The following is a 25,410-nucleotide window of genomic DNA, read 5'->3' as shown; positions in this document are numbered from 1 at the left end:
ATTTTTGTGACCGTTGAGATTTTAAACGGTTCTTTGCAATTAAGGTGGTGTGTATCAAAACGGTTTTTTTTAAACCCAAACCCAGACCCAAACCTCGGCCAACGGGCCACGGCCCGGCCCGGCGAAGCGAGGCGCGCGCGCGTGTGTGTTTTTTTACACATGGGCTTGTGCTCTTCTAAAAGCCCAAGACCCAACAAATTCTAAAGCCCCTTGAAGGCTCAAGCCTTTCTCCAACTCTCCATCTTATATGGATGAGAAAAATTCTCTCAGGCTCCCATGTGGGACTATTTATTTTGCCTTGGTTTAGATAGCACAATGTTCACACACACATCGAGGTCTTGGGTTCAAGTCCCCATTCAAGCAAAGGACTTTTGCCTTACAAATAAGAGAGGGAAACTTTAATTTGAATCTTCCCTCTAAATTTTAAATACAAAGAAAAAGTATCTTCGACTTTTCAACTCTAATTTTGATTTAAAAATACTAACACTTATATATATATATATATATATATATATATATATATATATATATATATATATATGATATATGATTTCTCAATGCCAGGTTGGAAATTATATGGCAAGTAGATTCAAGGGAGGAAGGGGAGGGCTGCCACATCAGCGGTGAACAGTAAACCTCCCTTCCTCTTTATTATATATAGAGTTGGTTTCTCGAAGTTAGAATAGGAGGATTCATTTATTAGAGAAGAGTCCTATGGTTGGTTGGAGAGGTTGTTAGAGTCGGAGAAGAGAACCGTGCCTTTTCTTTGCGTGGTTAGTTGTGAGAGGATTGTGGTTAGAGTTATTGTTAGAATAGGATACTATTTGTTAGAATTAAAGTATAAGTATGTTGTTTTTATTTGTGCTAGGTGAGAAGAGTTAATGTGATAACTGAGGGAGGTGAATAGTAACAAGAAAACGTTAAATAGAAAACTGTGTGCGATTCAGCTTTAAATATAATAATTTTTAGAGAACTCTCTATCTCTCCTTACTCTGTCTCTCGTGGTGTATGGCACATGGGGTGTGGGTCCTACTACTACCATAAACAGTAACAAAAGATGCGCTCATGGGTGAGTAGGGCGTTCAAATCTTGTTCTTGGACCCCCTCGTTGTCGCTTGCTCCAGATAATGTATAACCCATATGAAAGCCTTTTTAAACCCATATTAAATTAAGTCTTCTCCCACGCTGCTTCGACGCTGCTTCGACGCTGCTTCCTGATATATTCGCCCTTTTTATTACTTGGAACACTCTCCTCTAGTGTATTTATGACCACTATTTTTACACTAGAGGGGGTTGTCCCATGTAAAGAAAACAGCCAATATATCATTTCCCTAGTTGGAGAGAAGATCCATGAAAAATGAAAATAAAAAAGAAATAGTAAAAAGAAGAGTTTTCTATATAACAAACCATCTTACAGGAAGAAGCTTGCAAGTTATCTGTGTGATTCTCTACTTGCTCTAGCTAGCTCGAGAGAAATTTTGTTCTCCTACCAAGGATCAAATATGGTGGATGCTATCGTTAATATACTGTTTGAGAATTTGAACTCTCTAATCCAAAATGAGTTTCAATTACTCGGAGGTGTTAAGAAAGATATGGAAAAGCTTCAGAGCATCATACAAAGGATTCGACTTATAATTCCAAATGGAGAGGCTAAGGCATTCAGGGATGAGGCACTGAAGGATTGGCTCACAAAGCTTTCAGATGCGGCCTATGATGCGGACGATATCTTTTCAGACTGGGCTGTGGAAGCTCAACGAGCGGCGAGCACAAGTGGGTGTGGAAACATACAAGTAAGCAATACCTTCTTTCCTTGTTTTCATTTCCAACGTTGTATATTTCGCCATAAGATAGGAACTAGGATAAAAGAGATCCTCGAGACATTCAACTCAATTGCAGAGGAGAATCAAAAGTTCAATTTGGAAGAAACAACAACAAGTTCTGAGAGCGAAGAGAGAACACGTACTACTTTCTCCTTTGTAAATGAAAACGAAGTTTATGGGAGAGATGAGGATAAAAAAAATATTGTGAAACTATTGCTAACCAATGTGAGTAGTGAAAATGATGTCCCGGTTATTGCCATTGTTGGCATGGGGGGCTTGGGAAAAACCACACTAGCTCAATGGGCCTACAATGACGAGAATGTGAAGGGCCATTTTGAGCTAAGAATGTGGGCTTATGTGTCTCAAAATTTTGATGTTACTACAATTGTAAAAGCAATTTTAGAATCCGCAACTCGAAGTCCAACTGATCTTACACAGTTGGATGGGATGCAAGAAAGCCTCCGAGATATAATATGTGAGAAGAGATTTTTGCTTGTACTTGATGACGTATGGAACGAAAATACAAAAAAATGGGATGATCTAAAAAACATCTTAACTTGTAAAGGAAAAGGAAGCAAAATCGTTGTAACTACTCGTAAACTAACGGTTGCATCGATAATGGGTGTACTTCACGAATCCCCACACTTGGTATGTTTATCTGGTTTATCATACAGTGATTGTTGGTCTCTGTTTGAGAAAAAAGCATTTGAACCAGGGGAAAGTAAAGAGCATCCAAACTTGGTTAAAATTGGTGAAGAGATCGTCGAGAAATGTGGGGGTGTTCCTTTAGCAGCTAAGGCATTAGGAAGCCTACTACGTCTCAGAAGGGACGAACCTTCATGGTCGTCTGTAAGAGACAGTCGAATATGGGAATTAGAAGATGATGAAATTTTGCCTGCTCTAAGATTGAGCTACACCAATTTGCCATCTCATCTAAGGCAGTGCTTTTCATTTTGCTCTGTATTCCCTAAAGGCTATGAAATTGTGAAAGAAGAACTTATTCTTATGTGGATAGCTAATGGCTTTGTTACCCCTAAGCAAGGAATGGAGTTGGAAGACATTGGAAATGAGATTTTCAATGATTTATTATGGAGGTCTTTCTTCCAAGACATAAAAAAGGACAATCTCAGAAATATAAGAAGTTGCAAGATGCATGATTTGGTACACGATCTTTCACGGTCTGTTATTGGGAACAAGTGTTATATCGTGGACTCAGAAAAAACTGATAATATCCCTCCGTCGACTCGATATGTCTACTCGTTATCAGAATGTCCGAGCTTGTATAAGGCCAAAGCCATACGGACGTTGCTATTGCCCTATGGATATAGAGAAATCTGGATCCTTAGAGACATCGAGAAATTTAGATACTTGCGATGCCTACATCTAAGTGGACTTGATGTTGACCCACATTCATTTTGCAACTTGAAACAGCTAAGATACCTCAGACTCAACTATACTAGGCTCAAAACTTTACCTGAATCGATTATCTACCTACAAAATTTGCAAACATTGAAACTAGAATCGTGTCGGAGGCTCCTTAATCTCCCACCACTAGGGCAGCTTCCCTCACTCGAGAATCTTGAGATACGAGGAATGGATGCAGTGAAGCAAATCAACCAAGAGTTTTACGGTAACAACACATTGAATGGATTTTCATTTCCATCTTTGAAAAGACTATCGCTATCGTTTATGTGGAGTTTAGAGATATGGGCATCAGTGGAGAAAGGAGGAGCTTTTCCTTGCCTTAATGAATTGAAGATTGAATGCTGCCCAAAGTTGATCACCCTGCCGTGTTTTGTGCATCTTACCTCCGTTCTTATCTCTCATCTTGATGAGATGTCATCCTTTCCAGAAAGCTTTCTACAACACGGTAATGCACTCCAACATTTACAAATTAGCTATTGCAAAAAGTTGAGGAGTCTTCCCAGGGAGCTGGACAATTTCGTTGCTCTCAAGTCATTGATCATTTCGAATTGTAAGGAGCTGGTGTCTTTGCCGGAGGGATTGCGAAACCTCACATCTCTCGAAAAGTTGGAGATTGGAAGGTGTGAGAGTATAATATCATTGGCCGAGGAAGGGGTACTACGGGGCTTGAAATCTCTTCTGTCATTGAAAATCCACGGTTGTTTTAATATGACTTCATTGCCCTCCGGACTACAACGCCTCACTGCACTCCAAAGACTGTATATTAGGGATTGTCCAAAATTGAGGAGACGATGCGAAAGGGAGAGAGGAGAGGATTGGCACAAGATAGCCCATGTACCAGATATCTTCATTATATGATGTCATTGCCAGGTTCGTTATTTTCTCATCCGCTCTTTTATCTTTTAATAACCGGTGTCTTTGCACTCTCTTTCTTTCCTTAATCTAACTTATCTACACCAAATAAATAATGTTAATATACGGCCAACACCTCCTTCCTTTACATTTTGCTTTCTCAACTTATGTGGAAATGCATATGTTTTATTCCATCATTTATTCTTACAAATTGTCCAATGTATCATTCTTTTTTACTAATTAATGTGTTTATCCATTAATTATTTATATCTAAATTATATTCAACTTACTTAGAAAGAATCATGCCTTAGATATTTCGTTAAATTAGGCCAGGAATGAATTTTTTTTTTTTTTTAAATGAAATTAAAAGATGCCCGTCGTGGGTAATTTTACATGCACATCTTTTTTGCAGTCTCAAACCAAAGCCTACTTCTGGGACCCTCCTTCCTTTGTTGTCTGCATTGGTTATGCTCCCTGTTTGGCTACAATTGGGAGGATTTTCAGTTCAGGATTTGCTCTGCTCTTGTGGAAGAGGTCTATGCTGGTTTCTGTAAGTTCATTCAGGTTATAGTCTGCTCTTGGGGCAGAGGATTGCTGCTTAGTGTTTGCTTCTATTTTCATTTTAGTACTAAAGGCTCTGTTGTGGAGGTTTTAAGGGTTGTTTCCTTGTAATTTGTGCAAGAGCTGTTCTCTGATTGTTGTGTTCTTGTATTGTGTTATCCCATATTATGTCAGAGGCAAGGCCTCTTCTCCTCCTCTTGGATTTTTCAATAGATTTCAGATGTGGATTCTAGTGTGGAGAATGTGGTTTGTAAGGGCTTTATTAATTTCTTCATCAAAATTTAGTGAAATGTATATCTCATAAACACTAACAGTATCTCCGTTTGTATTTTTCTAGAGGCTTATTAGTACCACTAAATTCTGTCCTTTCTTTTCTTGATGCTTACTGCTATCACTAAATTTTCTATACCCTCATCTCTCTATTTATGCCTTGTTTGGATTGCAAGAAAAGCATTTAGAATCAGATCCAAAGGATCCATTAAACTATAGGGGTCCGGTGACAATCCTAGTGTCAATGAGAAGGATCAAATAACGATCAAAATGAATCCCAATTAGAATATTCCTCGGATCCTATGTTTGGTGTTCAAATTCACGCTGTCCGTCAGATCATCCAACATCCAACAACAAGAAAAACCCAAGATGAAAAAAAAATCATAACGGGCCCACTATTAAATAATAGGGGCTGCACTGCTGCAGTGTGATTAACATCTGATAATAACCTTGGTAAAGAAATGATCTATGTATAGTGAGGAATATTAGTGGGCTCCTGCCCATCTCTCACAACTGGCCATACTAATATTCCATGAAATATTTTTTCATGGTTGCCAAACATGCCCTAGATTTTTTCCAAGGCTACTTTTCAGTCAACAAGGTCAAGGTTTGATCAAATAGTTGGTTTGCCTTAATAAGGGTATTTATAGTCAAAATGGCTTGTCTTATTTGAGCGTATTTATACTCAAAATGGCTTTAAGAAATAGGGTTACTAAGACACCAACAGAAACCACGTTCTACAACCATTCTCTTGATTCTATTCTAGATTCAAGAATCAAAATGCATTTTTTAAATGCTCCTGGCAACAGAATCGCGTTCAGCAAACTCACTTCAGTAAGGCTTTGTGGAGTCAACATACATAATTGGGTCAGTAGGATTAATAAATCCAGGTGGTTGAGTCATATATACTTCTTCATTGAGCAATCCTTGTAAGAAGGCATTATTGACATCAAGTTGACGAAGGGACCAACCTTTTGACAGAGCAATTGTTAAGACAACCCGGATTGATGTGGGTTTGATTACCGGGCTATAGGTTTCATTATAATCCACACCTTCTTCTTGATTAAAGCCCTTTGCAACTAAGCGAGCCTTGTAATGTTCCACACTACCATCAGGCTTTCTTTTGATACGGAACACCCATTTACAACCCAGTAGATTGTTAGCTTTGGAGGATGGAACTAGAGACCAAGTACCATTCCTTATAAGAGCATTATACTCATCTACTATTGCATCTCGCCAATGTGATAATTTATTTGCTTGCGAAAAACATGTGGGCTCTATTTCAACTATAGAGGATACCGTAAGAAGATGGCGGGTTGATACATGGACAACATGTGTTAGAAAAAAGAGAAAATGACAAAAAAAAGGGCTTTGATATGACAATCACCTGTCAAAGGGGGAGACTTGGAAATGACCAATCCAGAGTGATGGTGACTGGTTTGGGTAGGTTTAGGACAAAACTACCCTTAAAGTCATTCAAGTGTTTTTTACAGTATTTACTGTTTAATTTTATAATTTTACATCTCTCTCTCTCTCTCTCTCTCTCTCTCTCTCTCTCTCTCTCTCGCTGGCCATCTCTCTCTGTCGTCGTCACCCTCTCTCTCCCCCTCTCTGGTGTGATTCTCTCCGACCCTCTCTCTCGCGGCCCTCTCTCTCTCTCGTCGGCATCCTCTCTCTCCCCCTCTCTCCGGCCCTCTCTCTCTGTTGTCGTCACCCTCTCTCTCCCCCTCTCTGGTGTGACTCTCTCCGGCAGCCTCTAATTTTGAGAGGACCTCCTTTTCACAGGTTGGTACTCTCTCTCTCTCTCTCTCTCTCTCTCTCTCTCTCTTAGTTGTGTTTTGATATTTTAAGTTAGGGTTTTGAGAAAATCAGTTTAGAAACAAAAAATTAGGGGTTTTGAGAAAATCAGTTTAAGAACAAAAAATTAGGGGTTTTGAAAAAATCAGTTTAGACTCAAACAAATAAGTTAGGGTTGGTACTCTCTCTCTCTCTCTCTCTCTCTCTCTCTCTCTCTCTCTCTCTCTCTCAGTTGGGAAAATCAGAGGGAGAGAGAGAGTAATCAAACCCCTAATCGAAACCCGTAATTGTTTTAGAAATCTAAGGTTTAAAGCCCTAAAGTTTGGTTTAAACCCCTAATTTTTTTAGAAAACCTATGGTTTAAAACCCTAAAGTTTGGTTTAAACCCCTAATTTTTTTTAGAAAACCTATGGTTTAAACCCTTAAAGTTTGGTTTAAACCCCTAATTTTTCCTATGGTTTAAACCCCTAATTTTCCCATAATTTGTCAGAAATTATGGTTTTAAACCCCTAAAGTTTGGTTTAAACCAATAATTTGTTAGAAATCATTGGTTTAAAGTTGAGAAAATTAGTTTAGCAAAACCCTATATTTTCCCAAATCAGTTGAGAAAACCCTATATTTCGGAAAATCAGCAACTAAACCCCTAATTTTTTAATAAATCTAGGGTTTAAACCAATAATTTCTCACAAATTATTGGTTTAAACCTCTAAAGTTTGGTTTAAGCCATTGGTTTAAACCCCTATCTCACACTGTCACTCTCTCCCTCTCAGTTTTAAGTTAGGATTTTGAGAGAATCCGTTTAGAATTTTCCCTATATTTTCCCAAATCAGTTGACTGAACCCTATAGTTGGAAAAATCAGCAACTGAACCCCTAATTTTTGTATAAATCTATGGTTTAAACCAATAATTTCTCACAAACTATTTGTTTAAACCTCTAAAGTTTGGTTTAAACCAATAATTTGATAGAAATAATTTATTTAAACTCCATTTGTCAGAAATTATTGGTTTAAATCCCTAAATCTTGAACAATTAATGGTTTAAACCAATAATTTGTGAGAAAGCATTAGTTTAAACCCTTAATAATTCAAAATCAGTTGGTTTAAACCCTTAATTGTTCTAAAATGTATGGTTTAAACATATAAGTTCTCACGGATTAGTGGTTTAAATCCCTAAATGTTGAAAATCAATGGTTTAAACCAATTATTTGTGAGAAATCATTTGTTTAAACCCCTACTATTTCTGAAATTAGCTCCTAAGTTTTGAAAAATAATAGTTTAAACCAATATTTTGGTAGAAATCAGTGTCTATAACCCCCTAATTTTTGGAAAATATATGCTTTAAACCTATAGTTTCTCAAAAATTATTGGTTTAAACCTCTATGTTTTGAAAAACCTATAGTTTCTATATGGTTGGCATCACAGTTAAGAAGAATGTTGGGTTTTCATCCCTAATGGATCAAAAGGGTAAAATTCTGGTTGTTAAAGAATTTTGGTAGACAAATTTGTTAATTTTTTTCCTGAAATTCTGTCTGAACAGGTCCAAATCTGATTAAGTGGCTTAGATTCCATCTTTTCCACATAGTGATCATCTCGTGAAACCATGGTAATGCCTCCGGTTATTCTTTTAAGCCTTGTTATCCATCTTTTCCATATAGTGAAAATGTTGTATATATCTGATAATTCTTTGTTTTGCAGGCGTCTTATGCTACGTCGAGATGCTGCCCCTCCAAGTTTCACGACTTCTTCAAGTCCCTGAAGTTGAGGAAAGCACATACCGATATGCTAGAGAGAAGCCCATTTCGAGCCTTGCTTAATCTTGAAGGTGTCAAATTGCACAAGGCAATATTGACCGTCCTCGTGCGATCCTAGATACCCAAGTCGAGGGCATTTAAAATAGGTAGCATATTAGTCCCCTTTGAGGTCAGGGATTTAGCATTGGCACTGAGCCTAAGCCTTATAGGGGATAAAATAAGGATAGACTGGCATTCGACAGAGGAGGTCGAAGGTTGGAGGTTTGCTCGTGCTTGGGCGAGATTTGGTGAGATTGCAGATGTTATCAGGGTAGAGTCCAGATCGGATGAGATTGCATTAGTCCAGGCGACAGTGAGACATGTGTTGCTGCTCCTGTGCTGCTCTGTGCTTTTGGCCCGGGCTGACCTTATGGATCACAGGACGAAATCCTGCCTTTTCCCCTATTTAGGAGCAAAGACCGTGGAAAGAGTTGCTTGGGCATACCCCATCTACGACTTCTTGGTAGAGTCATTGGATGCATATTCCAAAAACGGAAAGATGGGATATATCACCGGATGCGCTATTGTGCTACAGGTAAAGAGTACATATATTATATACATGATTAGTCTTTTGTAAGTTTGGTTATTTGTTCTCTAAATACTGCCTGTCTTCATTCCAGGTGTGGCTATTCGAGCATACTATCTTTTGGGCACCTTCTACTCATTTCCAGTCGCTTTCCACTCACGTTGACGCCCAGTTCTCTACCCTTTATCAGTACCTCTCCGGTGGTCCGTCGAGTCAGCATCCGGGCAGTTCCTCTTCTTATCCGCCACCACCTCCTCCAGAGCTGTAGATGGATGCAGTTATTTGCTGATGGCTCTCTTTTTTGGCTCCAACTCCTTTGCTATATTCGGAGTCTCTTTGTGGATGTTTTGGGCTGTATTAGCTTTATATTCGGAGTCTCTTTGTAGATGGATGCAGTTATTTGCAAATGGCATGAAAGTTTTCTTTTCAGCATCTAAAATGAAACCTGTGTTGCAAACTTCATTCATGGAGAGAAATATAGAGAGAGTAATGCACAAATTCAATGCCGGAGCTGTTATATAATCAACCATTTTCTGAGTACAAATTAAAGCCTGTTCATTATAGGGTATAAAACAATAAAATTTCTCATTGTGGCATATCTACACATAATGCTAGGCAATTCCCATATAACTTCATAATCTTCAGATGAATCCTCACTGGTTGATTGCTCCCTAGTCCAGAAGTTTTGGAGCCGTGTCTAGTTGAGGACCCCGGACTTCTTGAAGAAATCTAACATTGAAACTATATTTGGTGCAAAAACAGGTCACCTACATGGAAAATTCAACATTGAAACTAAGTTGGTTAAATGTTTCATCTCATTTAATGCATGGTCTTAAGAAAAAATCACCTTCTAATGGTTTAAATGAAAACAAAAATTACATACTAGGAGGCAGGCAGGATAGACCTCGAAACAGTTTCTATCAACGAAATTCAAGTCCCTTCAATTCAAATGATCCCAAAAATACAAAAAAAGAATCATACTCAAAAGAACGGAGGTTGGCGGGATAGGCCGGGCCTGCAATAAAATTACCAAGAATAGTTTAAAGCTGGCACGGATTGTATCGAGGATCATAATATAAGAGAAAACACAAGTCAAAAAATTACATACCGGTTTCCCATTGGTGCAGAAGGCCCGATTGGGACCGTGTTTGGCTGAGGAATTACGATGGGCGGATTCTTGCACGATCTCTTATTATGTCCAAGTTGACCGCAAGTACCGCACTTATGGTGCACTCCTCTTTGCATCCCTCTCTCCATTCTCACTTTTTCGGTCGGCCTGACTGTCGTCTTGATTTTGGCGTCAATACCAACGGCAAAGGATGGGTAGGCTTCGGCCATTGCGATCGGTCTAACGTGGGATAAATTGCTCCATCGTAAGTCCTTCGATACGTTTCGGCATGATACCAATCCTCGCAGTAACTGTATGTGTCTCGTTGGTCCAGTCCCATGGCCGCTATCGCATGGAAGCACAACATTCCCATCGTTTGGAACAAACGACACGTACATGTTTTCTTTTCTAAGTCCACCTCATCAAAGTGGTACTTGGACTTGACCTCATATACGGTCCAACCACACTGGTGCGCCATATAACCACATGCTAGAATACGTTCATCGGCCAACCAATCTTCCGTGTTTGGGGTCAAACGAGTCGTCCACTTGCTACCTGCCTTCTGACTGTACTGAAAGAAGTCAGATAGTCTCCATCTTGTCTGTTCGACAAGTGCTGCAATAGGCAGCTCCATTGCACCCTTTAAAAGTGCATTGAAGCTCTCAGTTGCGTTAGTTGTCAGCATGTTATATCTAGAACCTTCAAAATATGCGCTGGCCCAATTTCGTTTAGGAATCTCCATTATCCATTCTCTGCGCTTTTACTCATGCTTTTAATACTCTCCATCGCATCCTTAAAAGCACCCTCCCTTAGGGAATATGCAGCATTCATAAAACGTTTTTGGAGATCTTCACTCTTAAATTTTTCATGAAGTTAGAACTGAGGTGGTGGGTGCAATAGAAATGGTGCGAACCTGGCAGAGCTTCCGCTACGGCTCTAGGCAACCCCTTCATCCGGTCGGACCCAATCATGATGACATCTTGTTCTGCCGAAATGAAATTCTGACGGAACAAATGCAGGAACCATACCCAGCTATCATACGTCTCGGCCTCGACTACTGCAAGTGCCAGCGGGAATAACCCATTGTTGCCATCTATCGCAGTTGCGGCTAGTGGTCATGGAATGATCGTTCCCTTTCATTGTGCTTGAGCATGTGTGCTGAGGGATAAATATTTTTACCTTAACATAATCTGTATAAGTGGTCCCTCTGATACGCCATGGGCAGGTACGATCCTTGCATCTAAGGCCGTACTTTGTGGGATTTGTCTCTTGTGGGATTTATCTTCTTTTTTTTGTTTCTTTAAGCAAAATTTCATTTTTTATAGGATATATTTGCATCAAATCAATCAAATAGCTCATTAATGAAGCATTTCAATTGCTAAAATATTTCAATGATGCCTCATCGTCTCTTAAATTTTAACTATAACATGAATGTTATTACAAGTTCATAAATTCCCAAGACAATGGATTGTTTTCCCGCCATGTTGATTGTATTTAAGAAAATCCGTATGATATTAACAAAGAAAACACTTGAACATAGTCAAAAGTTCTAAAATGTCTAAACTCATCTAAATATAACACGCATACTTTAAGTAGCATCTAAAGATTCCCGAAACAAAGGGAAAAGGTAATTATGATGAGTTTAAGAATCTAATGGATTATGAATACACATGCTCAGATCTTATTCCCAATAAAAAACATAACAAGATATTCAATCCCAAAATAGCAAAATCTTGATTTGTCTGCAATCTCCTAACATATCTAAGGATATTAAAAAAAAAAAGAATTAAACATAGTCAAAAGTATGATCCAAAGGCATACAAGTATAACAAGCATGCTTTAAGTAGCTTTAAAGTCTCTTCTATATTCAAAAACTTCGACTCAAAAATCCTAGATAACCAGGAGAAAAGTATGGAATGTGGACACGGATAGTGGACCCTACCCACGCTATCCTTGGGTATAGAATATGGGCCCCATCCCACCCATCAAAAGATTAAAACATGATGTAGGGGAAAATACTTTCCAGGAAAAGCTTTTTCTGGAAAAGAAGAATGACATTTGGAAAGTTACGTGCTTAGTATATATTATGGATGGATGGATATTTTTGGCTTAGTGCTTTATCTATGTGCAATTGGGTTGTATTTTTTTTACATGCTTCATCTTAGATTGCAAACAACTACGCTATGAGCATAATTTTGGACTTTAGTTCTAAATAGTAAACACGCACCAATCTAAGAAAAGTAGAGCTACAAAGACCTTTTTGCCTTTCCTGATACCATGACAGAGCCCAGCCACAATCAGTCTCTCAACCATGAGGCTGTGCTATGATGGAGTCAAGAAGGGCACTACCACTTTTCCAAGATTCGTGCGTGTTTTAAACCGAAGTCCAAAATTACCAGCATAGCGTGGTTGTTTGCTATCATTGCCAGCATTCCATATTTTCCTCGATAAATAGTCGCTCCAAGAAATCCAAGATTAGAAACAGTAAAATCCATTAACGAGATTTTAGGGATGGTTGCCAACTGCATTTTTCGTTTTTAGCATATTTTAGTTAAAAAAATCTAAAATATGGATTTGAGGGATGGTTGTCGAACACACCCTGTGACGCCCCCAAACCGTGAACGGCTTGAGGCATGACAACGCTGTATACCTGCAAAGAGAACTCCACAAGTATACAAGGCTAGCAAGACGATATTAAAACCATCCAAGGCAAATCAATCCTAATAGCAATAAAGGTCATACAGAAATCAAAATAATCATATCTCAAGTTCTCACTCTCTCTATCCAAATCCAAAAATAACAATTAACGTAGTCTTTTACAAATGTCTAAACAACATTTACTGTCTCTGAAAAAAAAAAAACAAGTGATAATAATCATGGAATGACGCCTCCGCTCCCTTGTCCACACTATGAAACCACAGTCCGCCGAAGCCCAGTACATAATAACGTGCTACAACAGTTGGGTCAAGCATGCTAGAAACAAAGGTAATCAATCAAGTGTACAAAATGGGGTATAGAGTTGCACATGGAATGGATTAACATGGATCCAAATATCTGCAATGACTACAGCAAGGTGAATAAGAAACATGGTCTACAAAATCACAGCTCGAAGATGTCACCTCAAAGAGTATCATAAATCATGAGAGATCACTGAATGTAGTCAAACCGAAAGCAATACCACATCAAGGTCATGAGCTTAGTCCAAAAAGCAAGTTATTGCTTACACCGACTGCCCAAGGTGTCGAAACTAGTTCCTCAAATCACATACATGTCGATAGGACCGGCATTTCGTCCCACTGGCGGGACCCATATAGCCAACGTACTAGCCCCATTGGTGAGGGCCGTCGTAGTCCACATATAATCCTAAGCCTCCACAAGAAGTGCCACATAGCAATAGGGTCAAGGAACACCGAGTCAAAGGGCAATGGTCCACATAGGTTCCACAAGAATAGAGTACATATTATTTTTGAAATTCACAAGGTGGGTAGTAGCAATAGGATCTGAGTCACAAGGTTGAAGGGCAATGGTCCACATAGGTTCCACAAGAATACAGCACACATTATTCTGAAATTTACAAGGTGACTAATAGCAATAGGATCAAAGCACACAAGGTCGAAGGGCAAAAGCATATGACAAAGTATTACACCGGTTCCACAAGAAATTCATTATTACAGGACACACTTTTACTATGAAATCCGTAAGATAGAATTATTCCTAAGACTACAAGATTCGAGACAGTAGCCCAAAGAATTTATTGTTGGTCACTGTTTGAGAGTCAAACATTTGTATAAGGGAGAAGTGAAGAGCATCCAAACTTGGTTGCAATCGGTAAAGAGATAGTCAGGAAATGTGGGGGTGTGCCGTTAGCAGGAAAGGCATTATATGATGTTTACGAGTAGTATATATATAACACAGCATCTTATATTATAGGGTAAACCTTGCAAGATATCTTTGTTATGGTGGATGCTATCGTTAATATACTGTTTGAGAATTTAATAAAGAAAGCCCCTATGATATTGAAAAAGAAAACACTTCAATGTCGTCAAAAGATCTTTCTTTAATGAGAAGTTTAATTGGTTTTAATTTCAACGCTTTAAACTCGGAGTAATGCCAGAGAAACCGAGAGTAGGACCTAAAAGGGGACCGAACAAATTGGTTGACACCACGTAATCACAAGTGACGAGATTTCCCTTAAGTTTAGGAAATTCATAAAAGTAAATTTTTATGAAAGGAAGTGGTCACCTTTTGTGTTTGACTGTGAGAGAGTTAATGTCTTCTACCAACTCCATTTATGTCTTCTACCAACATATCTGTGAGATTCTGCTTCGAGGATGCTTCGTGATACGTGTTACGCGTTTTTCGAGGATGCTTCGTGATATATTCGCCCCTTTTATTTACTTGGAACACCCTCCTCTAGTGTATTTATGACCACTATTTTTACACTACAGGGTGTTGTCCCTTGTAAAGAAAACAGCCAATATATCATTTCCCTAGTTGGAGAGAAGATCCATGAAAAATGAAAATAAAAAAGGAATAGTAAATAACAAACCATCTTACAGGAAGAAGCTTGCAAGTTATCTGTGTGATTCTCTACTTGCTCGAGCTAGCTCGAGAGAAATTTTGTTCTCCTACCAAGGATCAAATATGGTGGATGCTATCGTTACTATACTGTTTGAGAATTTGAACTCTCTAATCCAAACCGAGTTTCAATTACTCGGCGGTGTTAAGAAAGATATGGAAAAGCTTCAGAGGATCATACAAAGGATTCGACTTATAATTCCAAATGGAGAGGCTATGGCATTCAGGAATGAGGAACTGAAGAATTGGCTCACAAAGCTTTCAGATGCGGCCTATGATGCGGACGATATCTTATCAGACTGGGCTGTGGAAGATCAACGATTAGAAGTTGAGAGCACAAGTGGGTGTGGCAACATACAAGTAAGCAATACCTTCTTTCCTTGTTTTCATTTCCAACGTAATACATTTCGCCATAAGATAGGAACTAGGATAAAAGAGATCCTCGAGACATTCAACTCAATTGCTGAGGAGAGGCAAAAGTTCAATTTTGAAGTAACACCAATGAGTTCTGAGAGCGAAGAGAGAACACCTACTTTCTCCTTAGTAAATGAAAAAGAAATTTATGGGCGAGATGAGGATAAAAAAAAGATTGTCAAACAATTGCTAGCCGATGTGAGTAATGAAAATGATGTCCCTGTTATTGCCATTGTTGGCATGGGAGGCTTGGGAAAAACCACACTAGCTCAATTGGCCTACAATGACGAGAATGTAAAGGGCCATTTTGAGCTAAGAATGTGGGTTTATGTGTCTCAAGATTTTATTGTTACTAGAATTGTAAAAGCAATTTTAGAATCTGCAACTGGAAGACCAACTGCTCTTACTCAGTTGGATGAGATGCAAAAAAGCCTCCGAGAAATAATATGTGAGAAGAGATTTTTGCTTGTACTTGATGACGTATGGAATGAAAATACAAAAAAATGGGATGATCTAAAGAAGATCTTAACATGTAAAGGGAAAGGAAGAAAAATCGTTGTAACTACTCGTAAAGAACCAGTTGCATCGATGATGGGTGCGCTTCATGAATCCCCACACTTGACTGGTTTATCAGACAGTGATTGTTGGTCTCTGTTTGAGAATCAAGCATTTGAACCAGGGACAAGTGAAGAGCATCCAAACTTGGTTACAATTGGCAAAGAGATCGTCAAGAAATGTGGGGGTGTTCCTTTAGCAGCTAAGGCATTAGGAAGCTTACTACGTCTCAGAAGGGAGGAGCCTTCGTGGTTGTCTGTAAGAGACAGCCAAATATGGGAATTACAAGATGATGAAATTTTGCCGGCTCTAAGATTGAGCTACACAAATTTGCCATCTCATCAAAGGCAGTGCTTTTCTTTTTGCTCTGTATTCCCTAAAGGCTATGAAATTGTGAAAGAAGAACTTATTCTTATGTGGATAGCTAATGGCTTTGTTACCCCTCAGCGAGGAATGGAGTTGGATACCGAAGGAGGGCTCAGAAACTTCCAGACCGCAGCAAAACTAGGGGATTCAGGAACATGTAATAACCGATAGTAAAAGGATTTCAAGGAAAAAACTCCAGAAGGATTCCAAATCCAGACCCGTTTATCCACCCCACTTTTTTTAATATAGCACCCCTCAATGAGATGAAGCAACTGAGAGATATCCGCCAATTCTCGCTCAAAAAAATTTCTTCTGAAACAAGGGAACCATATTACCCGATTGTGAATTCTTTCAAAGCAAGCAGCAACCGACACGTCTTTGATCGAGGCCACTGAGAACAATCCAGGGAACAACACTGCCAAAGGATCGGATGAGCACCAAGGGTCCGACCAAAATCTAATTCGATCACCCGAGTATACTTTAAACCTGATTCCGGCCTCAAAATTTTGCTTGAGCCTCAAAATATTACGCCAAATGGTCCTTCCTTTCTTACCATACTTATCATCCGAACACCAGCTGCCTTGTAACAAGCCATACTTGCTCCCGACAACTTTCACCCATAGCGACGATTGTTCCAAACCAAATCGCCAGAGCCATTTGCCCAAAAGGGCACGATTAAATTCTTTTAAACGCTGGATTCCCAACCCTCCATTCTTTGTAGGAATACAAACCTTTTCCCATTTTACTAAAGGAATTCCTCCTGTCGAGGAAGACCCACCCCACAAAAATCTTCTTTGCAGCATTTCAATTTTCAAGATAACACTCACCGGGCAGCTGAATAGTGACAGGTAGTATATAGGAATGTTAGCCAAAACTGCTTTTACTAAAACTAATCTGCCACCTTTCGACATAAGGTTTCTTTTCCAGGTTTCCAACCTTCTTTCAATTCTCTCTACAATAGGATTCCATATCTCTTTTCCCGGCCTTCCCACCCCCAAAGGGAGACCAAGATACGATGAAGGAAAAGTCTCCAACCTGCATCCCATCACAGCTGCAAAATCGATAGCTACTGATGAAGGAATATTTATAGCAAACAAGCTGGATTTCTGGAAATTTGATCTTTGCCCAGTAATCATCTCATAGCATCTTAGCAAAGCCTTCAAATTTAAAATCTTCTCTCTGACAGGGGCACAGAACAATAAGGTATCATCAGCGAATGGCAGGAGCGACACTTCAACTCTGTCACCACCAATGATGAAGCCTTCCAACAGACCCCTACTACTTCCTTTTACCATCAATCTATTGAGAGACTCCGCAACAATTAGAAAAAGAAACGGAGATAATGGATCCCCCTGCCTTAGCCCTCTAGATGACTTAAAAAAGCCTTTTAGCGACCCGTTTACCAGGACAGAGAACCATGCCGAGGAAATACATTGTCTCATCCAGCTTCTCCAACGGTTTCCAAAACCCATTCTCCCTAGAATATAATCCAGACACTCCCAGTCCACTCTATCATAGGCTTTCTCCATGTCGAGCTTGCATAGAACTCCCCCAGAGCCACTTCTTGAATATGAGTCAATAACTTCGTTCGCAATTAAATAACAATCCAAGATTTGCCTTTTACTAACAAAGGCACTCTGCGTGTCTGAGATAACAAATGGAAGCACAATTTTAATCATGTCTGCTAATACCTTTGCTAACACCTTGTATAGGCAACCAACCAGGCTGATTGGACGAAAATCAGACACCCTGGATGCACCTTTGATTTTAGGGATTAATGTTATAAAGGTAGCCCCGGTGCTCCTATCAAGACCCATACCTTCAAAGAACTCCTTGAAGAATCGAAAGATATCCCTTTTAACTGCCGACCAATAGGATTGAAAGAAAGCTAAGCAGAAGCCGTTCGGACCAGGCGCTTTGTCCTTGGGGATTGAGAACAAATCTTTCTCAATTTCCTCCTCCGAAAAGGTTGTTCCAAACTCGAACTGGCTTCCAGATTTAAGCTATTAAACTCCACACCCTCCGGAATAGGACGTAAAGATCCTTCAGAAGCATATAACTTAGTATAAAAGTCTACGATAGCTGAGGACACCTCTTCTTTAGAATTCCACCTGAGTCCATTCACAGATAAAGACTCAATTCTATTCGATCTTCTTCTAACACTAGCCATCGCGTGAAAGAAAGCCGAGTTCTTATCTCCCTCCTTCAGCCATCTTACCCTTGATCTTTGCCTCCATGAAATTTCTTCCCGCAACAGCAACTCTTTATGTTCCTTTTTGGCTTTTCCAATCTCTGCCCAATCCACCTCTGAGCTTAAACCACATTCCTCCAACGCTATCAATTCTTTAAGGCGATTCTCCAACCACACCTTCCTACCTTGATTTAGATGATTTTGTTGCTTAGACCAAACTTTTAAATTGTGCTACACAAATCTAAGTTTTTTCCCTATCACCACATCTGCAGGCCCCTCCACATTACATGAGGACCACCAACTCCCCAATCGATCCTCCATTTTTGGAAATTGAAACCATGCCATTTCAAATCTAAAAGGAGGAGGACCCCACGACTCTAATCGCGGGTCAAGAAGGAGAGGGCAATGATCCGATACTGAATGCACCAGAGCTCTGGAAAAACTCTCAGGAGCCATACCCAACCATTCAGAGCTTACAAGGAATCTATCCAACCTACTTCTGCTAGAGCCCCTAGCCCAAGTAAAATAAGCGCCCGACATAGATATATCAATTAGTTCAAATTTTGCAATGAACTCGGCAAACGCTTTTATGTGAGAGTTAGATCTCGCACAGCCCATTCTTTCGCCCACCTCTTTAACCTCATTGAAGTCCCCCCCAATACACCAAGGAATGGACCAGAAATCCCTAACCTTCTCTAATTCTTCCCACAACAGTCTTTTTTCCTCTATCAGAACCGGCCCATAAACCCCTGAAAACATCCACATCGAATGATCCTCCTTTTTTAAGACCACCGACAGAGAAAACCTACCCCTCCATACATCCGGGTCCAGCTGGGATTGGAGGCCTTCTTAGGGACTCCCGAGGGGGAGTTTTGTGGGCTTTCGCAGGTCCCATTGGAATAACTGATTCGTCTGAAGCGGAAGTAAGGGCGGCATATCAGGGGATTAAGCGTCTAAGTGTTGATTCCTATGATAGGACAATTGTGGAAGGAGACTCTTCTAATGTTATCGGTTGGTTATCGGGCCGAGTGGTTCCTCCGTGGCGCTTTTTAAGCTATTTTGAGGAAATTCATGATCTTATTTCAGAATCCGATCTGGTTTGTAAGCATGTTAGGCGTGAAGCAAATGGAGAGGCGGATTCCCTCGCTAAATCTGGTGTTGCAAGAGAAGGGCTGGAGTGGTTCGACTTCCTTCCTCCGTGAGAAGAGGGGGCTGTTACTTTGATGTTTCTTTTCCTGTTTTTCTTGTATTAATTTTATAGTTTTATCTTTGTATCTCTGGTGGTCCATCTCGGATCCATTTTTCTATATATTATCATTTCAAAAAAAAAAAAAAGAATTTCATTTTTTATAGGATATATTTGCATCAAATCAATCAAATAGCTCATTAATGAAGCATATCAATTGCTAAAATATTTCAACCATGCCTCATCGTCTCTTAAATTTTAACTATAACATGAATGTTATTACAAGTTCATAAATTCCCAAGACAATGGATTGTTTTCCCGCCATGTTGATTGTATTTAAGAAAATCCGTATGATATTAACAAAGAAAACACTTGAACATAGTCAAAAGTTCTAAAATGTCTAAACTCATCTAAATACAACACACATACTTTAAGTAGCATCTAAAGATTCCCGAAACAAAGGGAAAAGGTAATTATGATGAGTTTAAGAATCTAATGGATTATGAATACACATGCTCAGATCTTATTCCCAATAAAAAACATAACAAGATATTCAATCCCAAAATAGCAAAATCTTGATTTGTCTGCAATCTCCTAACATATCTAAGGCTATTTAAAAAAAAAAGAATTAAACATAGTCAAAAGTATGATCCAAAGGCATACAAGTATAACAAGCATGCTTTAAGTAGCTTTAAAGTCTCTTCTATATTCAAAAAATTTGACTCAAAAACCCTAGATAACCAGGAGAAAAGTACGGAATGTGGACACGGAATGTGGACATGGATAGTTGACCCTACCCATGCTATTCTTGGGTATAGAATATGGGCCCCATCCCACCCATCAAAAGATTAAAACATGATGTAGGGGAAAATACTTTTCAGGAAACACTTTTTCTGGAAAAGATGAATGACATTTGGAAAGTTACGTGCTTAGTATATATTATGGATGGATGGATATTTTTGGCTTAGTGCTTTATCTATGTGCAATTGGGTTGCATTTTTTTTACATGCTTCATCTTAGATTGCAAACAACTACGCTATGAGCATAATTTTGGACTTTAGTTCTAAATAGTAAACACGCACCAATCTAAGAAAAGTAGAGCTACAAAGACCCTTTTGACTTTTCTGACACCATGACAGAGCCCAGCCTCAATCAGTCTCTCAACCATGAGGTTGTGCTCTAATGGAGTCAAGAAGGGCACTACCACTTTTGCAAGATTCGTGCGTGTTTTAATCCGAAGTCCAAAATTACCAGCATAGCGTGGTTGTTTGCTATCATTGCCAGCATTCCATATTTTCCTCGATAAATAGTCGCTCCACGAAATCCAAGATTAGAAATAGTAAAATCCATTAATGAGATTTTAGGGATGGTTGTCAACTGCATTTTTTCGTTTTTAGCATATTTTAGTTAAAAAAATCTAAAATATGGATTTGAGGGATGGTTGTCGAACACACCCTGTAACACCCCCAAACCATGAACGGCTTGAGGCATGACAACGCCGTATACCTGCAAAGAGAACTCCACAAATATACCAGGCTAGCCAGACGATATTAAAACCATCCAAGGCAAATCAATTCTAATAGCAATAAAGGTCATTCATAAATCAAAATAATCATATCTCAAGTTCTCACTCTCTCTATCCAAATCCAAAAATAACAATTAACGTAGTCTTTTACAAATGTCTAAACAACATTTACTGTCTCTGAAAAAAAAAAAACAAGTGATAATAATCTTGGAATGACGCCTCCGCTCCCTTGTCCACAGTCCACACTATGAAACCACAGTCCGCCGAAGCCCAGTACATAATAACGTGCTACAACAGTTGGGTCAAGCATGCTAGAAACAAAGGTAATCAATCAAGTGTACAAAATGGGGTATAGAGTTACACATGGAATGGATTAACATGGATCCAAATATATGCAATGAGTACAGCAAAGTGAATAAGAAACATGGTCTACAAAATCACAGCTCGAAGATATCACCTCAAAGAGTATCATAAATCATGAGAGATCACTGAATATAGTCAAACCAAAAGCAATACCACATCAAGGTCATGAGCTTAGCCCAAAAAGCAAGTTATTGCTTACACCGACTGCCCAAGGTGTCGAAACTAGTTCCTCAAATCGCATACATGTCGACAGGACCGGCATTTCGTTCCACTGGCGGGACCCATATAGCCAACGTACTAGCCCCATTGGTGAGGGCCGTCATAGTCCACATATAATCCTAAGCCTCCACAAGAAGTGCCACATAGCAATAGGGTCAAGGAACACTGGGTCAAAGGGCAATGGTTCACATAGGTTCCACAAGAATAGAGTACATATTATTTTTGAAATTCACAAGGTGGGTAGTAGCAATAGGATCCGAGTACACAATGTTGAAGGGCAATGGTCCACATAGGTTCCACAAGAATAGAGCACACATTATTCTGAAATTTACAAGGTGACTAATAGCAATAGGATCAAAGCACACACGGTCGAAGGGCAAAAGCATATGACAAAGTATTACATCGGTTCCACAAGAAATTCAATATTACAGGACACACTTTTACTATGAAATCCATAAGATAGAATTATTCCTAAGACTCTACAAGATTCGAGACAGTAGCCCAAAGAATTTATTGTTGGTCACTGTTTGAGAGTCAAACATTTGTATCAGGGAGAAGTAAAGAGGGGCATTAGGAAGCCTCTTGCGTCTTAAAAGGGAACCTATGTGGTTCTGTAAGAGACAGCCAAATATGGGAACTACCAGAAGATGAAAATTTGCCCATTTTGCCAGCTCTGCGGTTGAGCTATACTAATTTGCCATCTCATCTAAGGCAATGCTTTTCTTTTTGCTCTGTATTCCCTAAGGCTTTACAATTGTGAAAGAATAACTTATTCTTATGTGGATGGCTAATGGCTTTGTTACCCCTAAAGGAAGAATGGAGTTGGAACACATTGGAAATGAGATTTTCAGTGATTTATTATGGAGGTCTTTCTTCAAAGACATAGAAAAGGACGATGACGGAAATATAACAAGTTGCAAGATGCATGACTTGCTGCACGATCTTGCACAGTCTATTATTGGGAACAAGTGTTATATCGTGGATTCGGAAAAAACTGATAATATCCCTCCATCGACTCGATATGTCTATTCTGATGCTCTATATTCATCATCAGAATGTCCGAGCTTATATAAGGCCAATACCATACGGACGATACTATTTTGCTCTGAAAAAGACAATGCCCAGTTCCTTGATTCCCAGTTCCTTGGTGCCCAGTTCCCTGCCAACATCAAGGAACTTAGATACTTGAGATGCCTAGATGATAGATCTAAGTAGACTTGGTATTAAAGAGATCCCACAGTCAATATGCAATTTGAAACAGCTAAGATACCTCAACCTCTCCTATAGTGATTCCATTGAAACATTACCTGAATCGATTACTAACCTACAAAATTTGCAAACATTGAAACTAAGAGTTTGTTACAAGCTCCGCAATTTGCCCAAGGACATGAGAAAAATGAGTAGCCTCAGTCATGTAGATACTTATCTTTGTGTCTCATTAACTTGTGTGCCCATTGGGATTGGGCAGCTGAGTTGCCTCCAGACGCTATCCATTTTCATTGTGGGTGACGAGGAAGGACGTCGCCTCAGTGAGTTGAGCAATTTAAACCTTAGAGGAGAACTATCAATAAAACAACTTAGCCTTGTGAGAAATGCAAGTGATGCAAAACAAGCCTACTTGAAAAGCAAGAGAATTGGAGTTATCATGGGGGGATGATCGTGGTGATGTTGAGATGCAGGAAGAAGTGTTAGAAGGCCTTGAACCGCACTGTAATTTGAAAGATTTGCAGATACAAGGCTATCAGGGTATTCGATTCCCAGAATGGATGCAGAATTCATTACTCACAAATCTGGTTAATCTTTCTCTTAATGATTGCCGGAGATGTGAAAATCTCCCATCACTAGGGCAACTTCCCTCACTCAAGAGTCTTGTGATACATGGAATGCCTGCATTGAAGCAAATCAACCATGATTTTTATGGTAATAGAACATTGATTGGATTTTCCTTTCCATCTTTGGAAAAACTATCGCTACATGCGATGGATAAATTAGAGATGTGGGCATCAGTGGAGGAAGGAGGAGCTTTTCCTTGCCTTGATGAATTGAATATTGAAAAGTGCCCAAAGTTGATCACCCTGCCATGTTTTCTGCATCTTACCTCCCTTGTTATTGATAATCTTGATGAGATGTCATCCTTTCCAGAAAGCTTTCTACGAGACGGCAATGCACTCCAACGTTTAGAAATTAGGGATTGCAACAAGTTGAGGAGTCTTCCTAGGGAGCTGGACAATTTCGTTGCTCTCAAGTCATTGAGCATTTCGAGTTGGTTATTGAGGGCTGCGATAAGCTCGCTTCTTTGCTGAATGACTTGCAATACCTCACTGCCCTCCGGCAGCTGAATATCCGTTGGTGTAGAAACCTGGCATCATTACCCGAGGAGGAAGGGATACTACGGGGCTGGAAATCTCTTCAATCATTGAATATTGTGGGCTGTAAAAAGCTCGTTTCTTTGCCGGATGACTTGCGGTACCTCACTGCCCTCAAAAATCTGGAAATGGGTTATTGTGATGAGTTGCCATCATTGCTAGATGGGCTGCCACGGCGTTTGAAATTTCTTGAATCATTGGTTATTAAGGGCTGTGATAAACTCGTTTCTTTGCCGGATGACTTGCACTACCTCACTGCCCTCCAACATCTGGAAATCAAATGTTGTGATAAGTTGGCATAATTGCCAGATGGGCTACAACATGTCACGGTCACCACACTACAAGAACTAGAAATTTGCAACTGTCCGAGCATGGCGAATTTGCCAGAGTGGGTCGAAAAGCTCACATCACTTGGATCTTTGACCATCATTAGTTGTGGTCATATGACTTCATTGCCCACCGGACTACAACGCCTCATCTCACTCCAAAGACTGTCTATTAGCTATTGTCCAAATTTGAGGAGACGATGCGAAAGGGAGAGAGAAGAGGATTGACACAAGATAGCCCATGTACCATATATCTACATTGAATGATGCCACTGCCAGGTTCGTTATTTTACATGCACATCTTTTTTTGCAGTCCCAAAACTTCAATTGTTTTTTACATGGCCAAAAAAATTATATTTGGTTAAATAACAGTTTTTGTCCAAATAAAAATTCTTGTTTTTATTTGGACAAAAACTGTTATTTAACCAAATATAATTTCCTGATCGTGGCCGAATCCCTGTGCAGTCTGCTGAAAAAAGGTAGTGACATGGGGCTATATAAAGGGTTCCTTATTGGAAATAGTAAGGTGGAAGTCTCGCTTCTTCAGTTTGCGGATGACACTCTTCTGTTCTGTTCTCCGGTCATATCCCAGGTTCTCAATCTTAAGGCCTTGCTTCGTTGTTATGAGATGGTCTCGGGGCAAAGATCCAATTTCGCCAAATCTCGGATGTACGCGATTAATGTTTTTGAGAGCGATGCATCCTCTTTCGCCGGAATTATGGGGTGTGGTCTAGATGTCTTTCCAGCAACCTATTTGGGTCTTCCTCTCGGAGTGGGTCGACCGAAACACACCCTATGGGCTCCTATTATACAAAGGATCGAGCGTCGGTGGCCACCTGGAAGCGCCGGTTGGTTTCCAAAAGAGGTAGATTGGTGCTTCTAAAGGCCGTTCTATCCAATATGCCGATTTATTTTCTATCCCTTTTTCAATGTCCCGCCTCGGTTGCTAAGCGCGTCGAGCAACTTCAAAGACGTTTTCTATGGGGCGGTTCAGGGTCTTCCAAGGGGGTATCCCTGATTAAATGGAGTATGGTCTGCTTGCCTACTAAAAATGGAGGTTTGGGTATCAGGAGGGTTCAGAGTTTTAATCAGGCCCTTATGGGCAAGTGGTTGTGGAGATATGGCGAAGAACACTCCTCTTTGTGGGTCCGGGTCATTGAAAGTAAGTATGGT

At 39.7% G+C, this 25,410-nt stretch overlaps 2 protein-coding genes and 1 pseudogene across 2 annotated transcripts; 2 read left to right on the top strand and 1 right to left on the bottom strand.

Moving 5' to 3' along the window:
* The first annotated feature begins 1,252 nt into the window (after positions 1-1,252).
* On the top strand, positions 1,253-5,037 carry LOC143859171 (putative disease resistance protein RGA4). Its single transcript, XM_077369861.1, has 2 exons — positions 1,253-4,115; positions 4,510-5,037. Exon 1 carries the CDS (start codon positions 1,503-1,505, stop codon positions 4,101-4,103), a length of 2,601 nt encoding a protein of 866 aa, XP_077225976.1. The 5' UTR covers positions 1,253-1,502; the 3' UTR covers positions 4,104-4,115; positions 4,510-5,037.
* Positions 5,038-10,299: 5,262 nt separating this feature from the next.
* LOC143859008 (uncharacterized) lies at positions 10,300-10,890 on the bottom strand. The gene has a single exon (XM_077369687.1). It carries the CDS (start codon positions 10,888-10,890, stop codon positions 10,300-10,302), a length of 591 nt encoding a protein of 196 aa, XP_077225802.1.
* Positions 10,891-14,737: 3,847 nt separating this feature from the next.
* Positions 14,738-24,551, top strand: LOC143859007 (putative disease resistance protein RGA1; annotated as a pseudogene).
* The last annotated feature ends 859 nt before the right edge of the window (positions 24,552-25,410 follow it).

Source organism: Tasmannia lanceolata, unplaced genomic scaffold (genome assembly GCF_043159265.1).
Source record: "Tasmannia lanceolata isolate RefF3 unplaced genomic scaffold, GAP_Taslan_0.1 ptg000029l, whole genome shotgun sequence".
In the NCBI taxonomy this organism is placed as follows: Eukaryota; Viridiplantae; Streptophyta; class Magnoliopsida; order Canellales; family Winteraceae; genus Tasmannia; species Tasmannia lanceolata.
This window is presented reverse-complemented; position numbering and strand designations above follow the sequence as displayed.

Coding starts and splice junctions, on each gene's coding strand:
- LOC143859008 (XM_077369687.1), bottom strand. CDS start 10,890: ATGGAGATTCCTAAACGAAATTGGGCCAGCGCATATTTTGAAGGTTCT.
- LOC143859171 (XM_077369861.1), top strand. CDS start 1,503: ATGGTGGATGCTATCGTTAATATACTGTTTGAGAATTTGAACTCTCTA.